Below are 13,400 nucleotides of genomic sequence, written 5' to 3'. Positions count from 1 at the left end.
AAAAAATATATATTAATTAAAATGTTTAATCAAGAAATTTTCAGTGTATCAATAAAATAATCATTTTTATCTAAAACTGTAAGAAATAACTTAATATTAAGAATAAAGAATAGATAGTCATGAATTCAATAGGTTAACTAATACTAATTCAATGTAATAAATTTATTAAAAAGGTATACATATATTTTATTATATATAAATATTTACATAATTACTATGAAAAACGTGTACATATATAGTAACAATGTTAAAAATATTGAACGCATTACAGTTGTCTCCTTTATGCATTTTAAAATATTTTTTTCACAAGGATACATGTTTAATAAATAATAAATCATATATTTGATTATTATTTAATATATATTTAAAAAATACATAGATAACCAATAATCATACAAATATTTCTGACGTTCGTTAATATATAAAACTAAAATTTCTCTAGGATAACCTAAAAAGATTATTCGAATTTAGAATAATAAAGCATGCTTAAGTTTCTATCTACGTTTATACTAATTATGATGTCACGTATATTAATCTATATATGAAATTTCTTTAAAAATATTTAAATATCTTTTGGCATAAATTTTTGCTTATTAAAAATTTATACTATGATTTATTACAACGTATAAAAAAATATAAATCAAAATCGTAATAATAGTAATTATAAATATATTAATAAATATAACATATAATAATAGTAATTCTTATGCTTATTTTGTGAAGAACATTTATATGTTACTTGTTTGCATAGTAAATGTATGCAATATATATATTATAGCAGCATTTATTCAACATTATATTGCATAACAAAACTAATTATAATAAATAATATACAGAATAAAATGGAACATGAGTTGAACCAATTTAATATATAATGTACCTTCAGTAATATTATTTTCTTAATATTGAAATGAATTTTAATTATATTCTTGAATTTTTATGTGTGATATAATAATGTATATATAAACTAATATAATTCTGATTAAATGATTATTTAATCTATAATATAATGCAAATACTACATTATATTATATATTTTAATACAATAATAAATTCAAATATTAATTTTCACATAAAAACTATCATATAATTATAGAATTATATATGTATAGTAAGCATAATTTACTGTAAAAAATATAAATATATGATTAAAGATATTATGCAAATTAAAATTTTAACTTAAAACATAAAGAAAAAAAGCAAGAAAAAGAAAAAAAAAATTATGAAATAAAATAGTTTAAACAATAGTTTATTTTAAAAAATTTCAGCATAAAATATAACTAAATTGGATTTTATAAAAACTGATTATTTATACATGTTTTTTAATGAAGTGTCAAAATTAAAATATATAAAATGTACATAAGTACAACTAATAACATATAATAAAAGGACATTTACATGATCATTAAATATATATAAATGAAATAGCATAAAATGTTTATTTAAATAAAACTGCAAATTAATATATATATTTTAATAATATATAAATATAAATAACAAAATATATAATTAATAAGGAAATAAAATATATTTACCAAAAGTTACAATTAAATATAAGTTAATAATATTATTAAAACAAAACATTTATAAATAACATATATATATATATAATATAAATAAAATACAGTTACATAAATAAATATAAATATTAAATATATATCTAAACAGAATAAAATATAATCATATAAACGAAAAAACATATATTAAATAAAATAATAAATAAATAAAACTGTAGATAACATACATAACATATAAATAATTAAAAAAGAAATACAGAGATAATGAAAATATGAATTTAACCATTAGAAATAAAAATTCAATACTAAATTCCTAATATATTCTCGTTAACACTAAGCCCTGAACCTCTTAAAAATAACTTAATAAATATATTTATATTACATATCATTCTTATTTTAAAATAAGTATTATGTTTGTTTAAACTATAATATATGTTTAAAAATATTCAAATCATTTATTATTTCAATATTTTATTTTTCAAATTTTATTTTTAATTCGTTTTATTTGTTTTTACATAATTCAAAATTACCCAAATTATTCTGAAATAATAATTCATATTATATCATATTGGAATTAAACATGCAGTATTGAGTTGTATTTTAATTATGAATAACCCATAGATCCATAAATTATATAAATACTTTCATTTTCAGAATCTAATGTAAAATCTGCATAATTTTCTAAGGCACCTTTGTCTTTTATATAATTATTTATTAAAGTCAGTCCATAGTATTTTTTATATAATAATATTCTTATTTTATAAAATCATAAATAAAATATTAATTAACTAAAATGTATAAAATATGTAAATAATTACACTGTCTTTATGGTAAAATTAGATAAAATGTTTTTTTAATGTGTTCTTAGTATTTTATAATTATTTTTATATAACGTTATATAAAAAAATGAACATGCGGAAAAATATAATGATTATAACTATTTTGTATATATTTGCTATTTAAACGCGTTTATTATATGTAATATAATTAATGAGAAAATTTTTTTGTTGACCAATAAGTCTATATAAAATTAGAATCTATTCATTCTATAATATATTTTGTTTACTTTATAAATTAACATTTAATCATAGCTATATGTAGAAAAAAAAGGTTTTTTTAATGTAAATGATTTCTAAGTTTTGAATACTGAAGCTTCACTACTTAATATATTTATTATTTATTGTAAAGAATATTATATGTATATAAAATAATTTATTAAACATGGAAGAAGTAATTTATAAATAATTAGCTATTTAAAATTTTATAATTATTGTTACCTTTGTATATTATTTTATATATGAACTTTTACATATATTATACATTTTATTATCAGACATTCGATAAAGATAAACTTCCTTCAAATAAATTTAAAAATAAATTACTTAATAATTTAAATATAAATGATTTATTATTAAAAGCTGGGAATGCAAACTATTCTGAGGTTGAATATTGGATAAATGATTTTAATACTTATGCGAGACCGGGTTACATTTCAATAAAAAATGAGTGTAAGAACTTGCCTGATAGTGCTAAATGCTGTAGAGATATAAATTATTACTTAAATTTTATTATTGCAGTTATCAATTTATCAAATTTTACAAGCACTGAAAAAAAATTTTTGATTGATGATTCTCTTGAACAGCTGTGGAATGAGAAAATTAATACATCCGACTATAAATGCGATAGAGTTAAAGGAGTGCATTCAACTATTAAAAGTTGTATACTAACACAAATATATGATTTTCATGATGATCAAAATTATATAATAAATGAGTTAAAAAATAAAAAAAGTGAAATATCAAAGTATGATGACTATCTTAATGAGAAATGGAAAAGAATATATGAGTATTCAAAATCTAATACTATAAATGAAAACATAATTATAACATATTTAGGAAAAAAACAGAGTATTCAAAGTAACCATTTGCCTTTGCAATATAATTTTCTAAAAGATATAAATTATAATACTCACAGAAATAGTAATTTAACAGTTTCTATTGAAAAATTAACTCAAAGCAATGAGCATAATTATTCACACACAAATATTACTACAAGCAATGGAAGAAACTCTGGAAATAATTATGTATTAGAGGATCAAGAAATTCAAAAAGAACATAATATAAATAACAAATTTTTAATTAATAAAATACTCATTGTAATGTTTATTATATTGGGGATTATTAACAAGTGTTTTATGTTATACAAAGTAATAAATAAATGAATAAATAAATATAAAATTGCATTATGAATGTTATATTACTTCATTATTAAATTAAATTGTTAAAAAATTTCAATTTAATAAATACATTTAAAATATTTATATGGTTTATAATATTTATTAATTAGTTTAGTCATCTTGTTAATTGGATGCATAGGAAAATAAAAAGAATGAGAAATTTGCAAACACTTATGCGCAAATATGCGAATGATTCATTATTATCGAATATAGATAAAAATAAAATTAATATAGCATATCGCTCATTCGAAAGTATTCATAAAAATTACATTTGAATAACAACAATAAATAAAAAAATAATATATCTATATAATTACTAAAACATATTTATTCTAAAGCGTATAATTAAAAGAAAATATACTATTAATAAAAGAAATTAATGTAAAAAATATTTATTGTAATATTAATGTGTTATATTCTATACATTTCATGATTCCATCTAAGTATATTATGATAGATAGTAAATATTCTTATTTATAAATGTAACATTATTTTATGATTATATGTAAGATATTGAATCATGTAGTTATAATTACAAGGTAAAAATATAGTATGTAATTTAATTCATTAATTTTATAAATTAAATATACAGTTATATATTTGTAAAAGGGTTTTTTTAAAATATTAACAGCTATAAATGTTCTGTTCCTTAATATATTAATATAAATTCTCTTATTTAACATTTGTTTATTTAGCATTTTATATTTTATGATATATTTTGATCATGCTGATAATCAATATATTTTAAGACACATAAATTAATTTTTTATATTTATTTAAATATTTGATATAAATTTATAAACATTTTTTTTCTACCTAAAAATTACTATTTTATATACCTATTTCTATGATTCTTTAATTTTTTATTATCTGTAGAACATATTAATAAATAATTTAATTTTGCGTATTTCGGATTGTTGCAATTTTTATTATTTTTATCTATGACATTATTTCTCATATATATTATTCAATTAAAATATAGCCATAATATAATAAATTAAGGGAATATTTTTGTTTTATAAAAAGATTTGTCTTGTATCATGGATTAATAATTTTTATACTTATTGTCATAAATAATATAAGTTTCAATATATTTAGTATTATTGTATTTCTCATTGCAACAATGCACTCATATTAATATTCTACAGATCATTTAACTATAACACATATTACAATATAATATTTATGTAAAATCTATCAATAATAGATAATTCAATATTACATGTTAATTATACATGTATAGAATTCTTAAATAACCCAAAAGTAACCGTAACAAAATGTGTAAAATGTTTTTCATATTTTTGAACATAATATTCTTACATAAAAAAACTATATCCCAATAAATTCTAATGAAATCTATAAATATACATTAAATTACATCATCAAGAATTCTGATAATAAACACATTATAATTTTTTAATATATAAGAGCTCTTATTTGACATAATATATATATTACCATAAAAACATTTTACTACTTATTAATGAATAATGTATACTTTATACTAATAAATAGCTCATTATTTTTCAAAAACAGTGTTCATTATTAATAGAACATATTAGGAAATGTTATTTTATATGATTATATAATGTACCATATGTACTTATTAAAGTCGCAAAATTATTTGGTTTCGAATTAATTTATTATGATATAAATTGTGTATTCTGTAATAATAAATCTAATAAAATAACCATTTAGTTTACAAAATATACGAAATAAACACTACATATAATACATTTATAAATATTTTATGTAAAATATTATTCTATATGCTAAATTCATATAAAATAAAAGGTGGAAATGAACATATATATATGATACATAGCAAAATAACATATATAATTATTAAAACAACCAAAAAATATACATAATAATGGAGAAATAAAATTCACTGCTGCTTTATTTTTTCTAAATAAAGTGATTAACTATATCTTCATTTGAAGAGCTATATTTATTTTTCTTTTAGTTAACATTTGGTAATTTTTTGTGCCTCTTTCAGGAAGATAGAAAAGTAATTTAATACAACTATACAAATTCATATTTAAAAATACATTTGATAATGTTAAAAACATAATCCATAAACATTTATAATTGTTATATCTTTATTCCTTTTTTTTTTATTTTTGTGTACTCCAGTAATCCTACTATTTCAGAGTCAAATAAATATATTCATTATGACAAATTTGCTTTATTATACAATGACATCACTTAGTTAATTCATACTTAGGTAAAAGGATATAACATCATTACTATTTACGCCTTTATATATGTACATAAAAGTATGTATTTTGGATAAAATCTTGAATAATTCATTTTATTTATCCTAATAAATAAAAACAGGTACATATGATTTTATTTGTATATTATTTATCCTCTATATTAAAATCATAATATTTTTTAATTCTATAATATGTACTTTATTTTCTTAGGTAATATCTTATAACATATTTAAATCCATTTTGACCTAGTTTTCCTATCTTTGTGTTTAATTCATATTTATTCTTAAATGTATATTATAATGTAAATATTTCTTGCGTATTAAAAGTGTATCTATTTTTTCAAGATAAATTATACAAAATGATTTTTTCATGGAAAAACATAATTTCATTAAAAAAATACATTAATGTTTTTGTTTATGCATTTATTTCTCTTTATATGTTATTATCACAAAATATAGTACTGTATACTTGATACAACTAATTCTCTTCATCAACTTACTCTGTAGGATTCTAAATTTATAATGAGTTGCAGATATATCTGATAGTATTATATGGATATTTTTTTATTTTAATTTTGTATCACCAGTATCATAAACGTGTGAAGAATATTTCCTGGAATTCTATTATAATAAATATATATCAAGAATATATATATAAATTTATCTTAAATAACAATAAGTATAATATATCAATTAATCTTCATCTATATAACATAGAATAAAGCTATATACTTCTAATACCAAGCAAGGAATGCAGGAGAACCCATAGTAACTGTGTCAACTATATTACAAATAAAGCAAAAACAAAAATCATATCCTCAAATAATTTTAGTACCCCCATGTTTTCTATTTATATAGGATATTTCTATTATACAATATATATTCAATACATGTCTAAGTTATTCTACTGAAATTTATTCATTATCATAAGGATATATCAAATCAACCTTACATATATTATGAAACTTAAAAATATTGTGTAATGTAGAACTATGTATTATATTTTTATGTCATTATATCCTAGAAGAAACATGAAAAATATATTTCATTATAATTATTTTTTCTGATCTGGTAATTAAAAATATAATACATATCTTTATAATAATCATGAATTAAATTTTAAATATTTTTGTATTATTTTTATAACCATAAAATATATTGAACAATGAAAAATGGCATGTCTGGTTAATTACATATTACTAATTTAATCAATATTATATTATCATGGCATAATATTAATTAGTTGTAAATTTTATATTATCTATATAATTTTTTTTAATATGTAAATTAAATTTTTAGAGTGTATTTTGGTATAAATATTTTTACAACTGCCATTAATAACTATGTATAATTCCTATATTCTTTCCTTATATTGTGCAAAACTTTTATTTTGTATTATATATACATATTCAATAAAATATAAAATAATATCAATATTCAGGGATTTTATTATCTTATCGCTTAGTTTTCTTTGAGTAATGAACAACTATACGTTTAAGACAAATAAGCGAAAATGAAATGTAACAAAGCATGTATATCTGCACCCTACAACGCATCATTATGTACGATTAAAAAATGTGAATAATAAAATAAAATGTAATAAAAATGTAACCGATGTGAATAAAGTGTGAGGTTTCTTCAAACATAAACTATAACAAAATTATTTTAACTAGTTATAACAACAAAATCTTACGTTATGCTATCCTTATACAAAAACATGAGCTGAATAAGATGAGCAATAATATTTTTTATTTTCTTAATATTATTTAATAAATTTGAATTCCTCTTTTAATAAAAATTATTTATTATTACATTTTAAAAATAAATGCTATAAACAGTATATTTTTTATTTATGTATTCTTTATATAATTACATTTATTATATAAATACACAAGAGAAAATATATTGTAAGTTAAACAACATCATAAGTGTATCATTGATGGATCAATATTCAACTTATATATATCCAATCGATATACTTGAAGGTGTATTTTTATATTTTTTCATGTTCTAATTAAGGAAATTCAAATTTTTTTAAATCCTTAGGGTCCCTAATATTTTACATTTTACATTATATATTCTAAAGTGTTTTAATATGAGGGTTAAATGTAAATTTTTACAATAATTTTTTTTTGTTTTTACGATTTTTCCTTATGTATCAAAAAAATGAAGCATATAATAAAATAAAAACAGTGATATTATTAATTATCATATATATTTATGTATGATTTTCTCTTCAATTATTAAATTGAATAATAATTTTAGGAAACTATTAATTTCACAAGTGTTTTCAATATATATAGTACAATCAAGAGAGGCATGTATATAAGAAATATGTAATAATAATATAGAAAAATAGAACAAGAGTTGAATTTTTTTTTTCGTAGTATTAATAAAAGGCATGATTTTTTTCAATTTCTTCTTAAATTCATATTTATTACATTTTAAATTACGCAATAATTAATCATAATTTATTAATCTAATATACCAATATATATAGAATATGATTTAATTTCATACAACATTAAAAACGATGTTCATTATACCACAATGCTATTTTATATTAGAGAACGTTTTTATTTTAATAATAAACGAATTATAATATTTATGCTATACAACGTACAATTATGCACTTTTATTATTAAAATAGCAAAAAGATTAGTGTAACCATTTCAAATTAAATTTAAATAAATATATATATATATATTAACAAAGGAGTTAATATAAAATATTACGCTAATTTAATCTAAAATAAAATGTTTTAATATGTATTTATATTATTATTTATGTAATGATATAAGCTTTATTAAAAGCGTGATAACATATAAATGATTATTATTATTTTATTCCTTATGTTATATAGGATATAAATATGTGGATTTTACATTTTATCTTTAATAAGATATCATGTATTTTAAAATTTATTGATACACATATTCCATATATATTACATAATTCTGAGTCCTAAAACATTGTTTTAATATTACAAAAAATATGTAATGAATTTATATTTTATATAATCACCTTACTTGAACAGTTATTATGCAATTTATACTGAACAGGATTCATTTATATTATGCATTATAATAACGATTTATTAGACATTAATAATATTTTATATTTTGTATAATTCTTCCAATTTTTTTTTTTTTTTTCTTAATAATACTAATGAATTATTTTATTGTTGTCAAAAAATATTTCCATATGGATAAAATGAACTTCACAATTTTTAATTATATATTGATGCTTCATAATAATAAACAATTAGATATACTATTTTATTTGCATCATCACATTTTTAATACGTGATAACATATAAAATTTTGGTTCATTATATGTAAATCCTTTCAGATTTTTTAAATATATTAAAAGAATATTATATATCTGTATGCGTCCTACAAAATAATATAAAGATTTTTAAATATGTTTGGAATGTTATTTAAGTGTTTCTTAAATATATATGTATATTTTATTTCACAATATAAATATGTATATCATTTTTACATATATCTAATTTATGTACTTATATTTGTTAAACTAAATGTTTTTTCAATATGAACTAATAAATGTTATATAATAAAAGATATTAAACATTAATTTGATAAATATTAATAATTTTCATATTATATAAATATTTTGATTTATCTTTATATTAAATACAATGTATATATAAAGGGAAAAGGATAAAACATATGAAATCGTGTAGAACTTATTATGTAACGCGATCATAAAAATAAAGTTATCCATTAAATACGTCAAAAAATAATATATTAATGCATGTGATCATATAAAATAAGAAGTTAATGTTCAATAACTTAGAAAGAGATCAATATATAGTAATATCTCCTTGAAATGCATAGGATACATCTGTAATTATATAATATTTATTGATCTAGTATTAGATAATATTTATTTTATTTGAAGACATTCATTATTTCATAACTAAGCAAAGTATTGTTAATTCTTCTAATTGTTAAATTACTTTTAATGAATTTATATATATAAATTATGATTTTAGAAGACAAAAAAAAATTTCCTTTTTACTATACTTATGTAATTTCTGTTCAAGTGTAATGTTTCAGATAATTTAACATGGTTATTTTGACACATCATATTTATTATATTTCTTACTAAAATATATAATGTTAAAGTTGAGCAAATAAAATGAGGAAATAAAAAAAAAAAAAAAAAATGAAAATGATTCATATAATCACTTATAATTAACCTTTTTAAGAAAACGTTTAATTTTAGCAGCAAACAAAACATAAGCTCAGAAAATCATAATATCACAAGCATTATACTGCGATTGAGATTGGTTCAAATCTATGTGTCATATTACATTAGAAAAAAACATATTTAAATAAAATAAATACAAGTATAGTAATCACCTTAGAAACCTTCATTAATTAATATTATTACGAAAAATCTTAGGATGAATAGAATTTCCAAAATTAATGTTTTCCCTTAAGAAGGATTAAATGACAATGTTGAAAACTAACAAGTAGACAGGTAAAAAAATGAATAAAAATTTGGATATAATTTTGAAATGACAAATAAAACAAATATAAAGGGAAATTTTTTTAAAATAACTCTTTCAATGTATTTATATCATTAATCAAAGTTTTATTTAGGAATATAAATTAATGGATAACTCATATTAAATATATTAAAAGTATATATGTATAAAATGTATTTAAAAGAAAACCTCGAATCATCAAAATAAACCTGAAGCATATATATATAATATATTGTGTATTTATATTAATATAAAATAAATATATTTCATAGATTAATATGCAATAGTATGCGTGGAAAATATATAATTTTTGCCTTTAGAGGGATATGGATTTTATTTCATTAAATAATATCTTGTGTTATATTTAGATTTTTGAAGCTTTTTATATCAATTTAACGTATAAATTAAATTTATACTATATATTTGAAATATATATATAAATTGAATTTACTACATTAAGGATGTATTATAATAAAATATATACTTTGTTATTTTACTTATCCATAAATTTCCACTATTATATGTTTTGTTATATAATGATTGCAGGAATAATTATAAATAATTATAACCTCCACTACATTAACAATATTTATTTTAATAATTACGTAAACATTCGCAAGTATATATTCTAAAAAATTGGGAATTAATTTAGCATTTCATTTTACATTATATCATAGTAAATAGAATAACATATGTGATGATGTTAAATAATGAAAATGAATTCTCAACAATACGAAACAAATTTTATAAGTCTTGCAATTTTTTGTGCAATAATTAATATAAAATTCTTATTATTTTTTTTTTTATTTATGAATATATTCCACATATATTCCCATCATATATATTTATTTTTTTCCATTTGTTAAGGTATATATATATGGACATTTTGGTTTTACGCAGTTTCATAGAGTTATTTATGATAATAAAATAGAAACGTTTATAATATTTGTAAAAATGTATTATATGTTGTATTTTACTTATTCATTTAGATGATAATTAATTCTATAAATTCATTAGTTATAAATAAACGTTTCAATTTATATATAATAATAAATTAATTCTATTCATTTTTAAGACTATTATATATGTGTGTGCAATAGTAATTATTGATATGAAAAAAAAACATATTTAATATCGTGCTATAATTTCTAAAGCACTACATATATAAATCATAGAATTCGTGTAAAAACATGCTTACCAATTCCTTTATATGAAATGTGATAATATTTATATTGTAAAAGAGATAAATATTAACCATCTGTAAATTTTAATTAGTATAAATTTCAAATAATTACTAAATATTTTCCTACAACATTAATTCATATTTTGACATTTTACCTTACTAAAATACAATAGTTCATAAAGTGCGCTATTAAGAACAATATTTTGATACTATATTATGCCTCTTATACTAAATTATTATAATATACTATATAAAATATATATAATATAAAATAAAAATTATGATCTTTGAATTATAGTAGTCAAATAATAATATTATAAAACAAGCATGAAGAAACAAAAGATTAATATTATATATTTTATGTACTGAAAGATCTATTGAATTATTCATAGATATATTATATCTTAAAAACGAAATATCATATTCTAAATTATATATAATTTTTTTTTTTCTAAAAAATTTATTTAGAAAAATAATTGTAAATTAAATTAAATAAATATACAAAAAAAAATGTCAAAATAAAGTAAATAAAAGAAACATTAATTGAAATAAGAACATTAAAAAAATAAATAAATCCATTATATCAACAATTAATGTCTTATGTTTACATGTTATATAATAAATGATATGTTTTTTTTACACAATTAAGCAAAGGACTTTAAGATTTAAAAAAATATATAAGAATTTTACGTATATACTAAAATATTAATTAATGTAAAACATTTATGTGTATATCTCATATCTATTTATTTTTTTTAAAAAATATAAAAATATAACTATGTAAATATGCTTAACGGTGTGTATGTGTGCTCAGAATAGATATATACATTGATATATACAATTACAATTGTAAATTAAATTAGATAATATAGCTATATTAAACACTAAATCGTAATGTATCATTGATATGTATTTAATAGAATATTTTAATATAGTTATGTTAATCACGATTATTCAATATATTAGATGAGTAAAAATTTATTACATGAATTAAGAGAAAACGTATATAATCAACCAAGTTATATAATATTCCTAATGCTTAATAATCACACTAATCCTTTATTTTTACCTTTTTACATTGTTTTTTATGTATATTTTTTTATTTATTATTTATATAAAAAAAAAAAAATAAAACGAATAAATAAATATACGAAAAATAAGTTATTGTTTATATCTTTATATATTCCATTTATTTTCTTAGAGAATTTGGCTATATTATTTGTAGTGCTTTTAACAATATAATAATTTTATAATTATACTTTTATTTATTTATTATTTTTTATGCATTTTACGCTATATATATGTTCTTAATATTTTATATAAAAAGAAATTCTACTCATAAACTTGATACAATGTACTAGCGTATTTTAACATGATACAAATAATTTAATATGAATGTGGCAAAATTATGCAATAATAAAAGAGTTATAATAATTGGTACATATTTCAGAGATATAATATATGCTCTGATAACTATAACACACAAAATTTTTTAATTGGAAAATATATATTATTTTTCTATAAGTTCATATATATATATATATACATCATAATAATGGTTAATAAGCTATTCAATTATGATATATGTTTCACTTTATTAATAAAATTACAAATTATTTTATTATATTTTAATATACACTTATTTATAAAGAATTAACTTAAACAGATCTCTTAAAAATAGAGTTAAATAAATTATATATATAGTATTACCTTCATTTAAAATTATTTCA

The 13,400-nt window shown here is 17.8% G+C and overlaps 1 protein-coding gene across 1 annotated transcript; it reads left to right on the top strand.

The window, feature by feature from the left end:
* Positions 1–3,019: 3,019 nt before the first annotated feature.
* On the top strand, positions 3,020–4,028 carry PGO_003420 (variable surface protein; the record flags this gene model as incomplete). The annotated part of the gene is made up of 3 exons (XM_028691309.1): positions 3,020–3,043; positions 3,160–3,723; positions 3,864–4,028. 3 exons carry the CDS (start codon positions 3,020–3,022, stop codon positions 4,026–4,028), a joined length of 753 nt encoding a protein of 250 aa, XP_028547110.1.
* Positions 4,029–13,400: the final 9,372 nt, after the last annotated feature.

Source organism: Plasmodium gonderi (assembly GCF_002157705.1).
Source record: "Plasmodium gonderi DNA, contig: Pgo-contig_433, whole genome shotgun sequence".
NCBI lineage: Eukaryota > Apicomplexa > Aconoidasida > Haemosporida > Plasmodiidae > Plasmodium > Plasmodium gonderi.
Note: the sequence above shows the minus strand (reverse complement) of the source record. Positions and strands in the feature narration are given on the sequence as shown.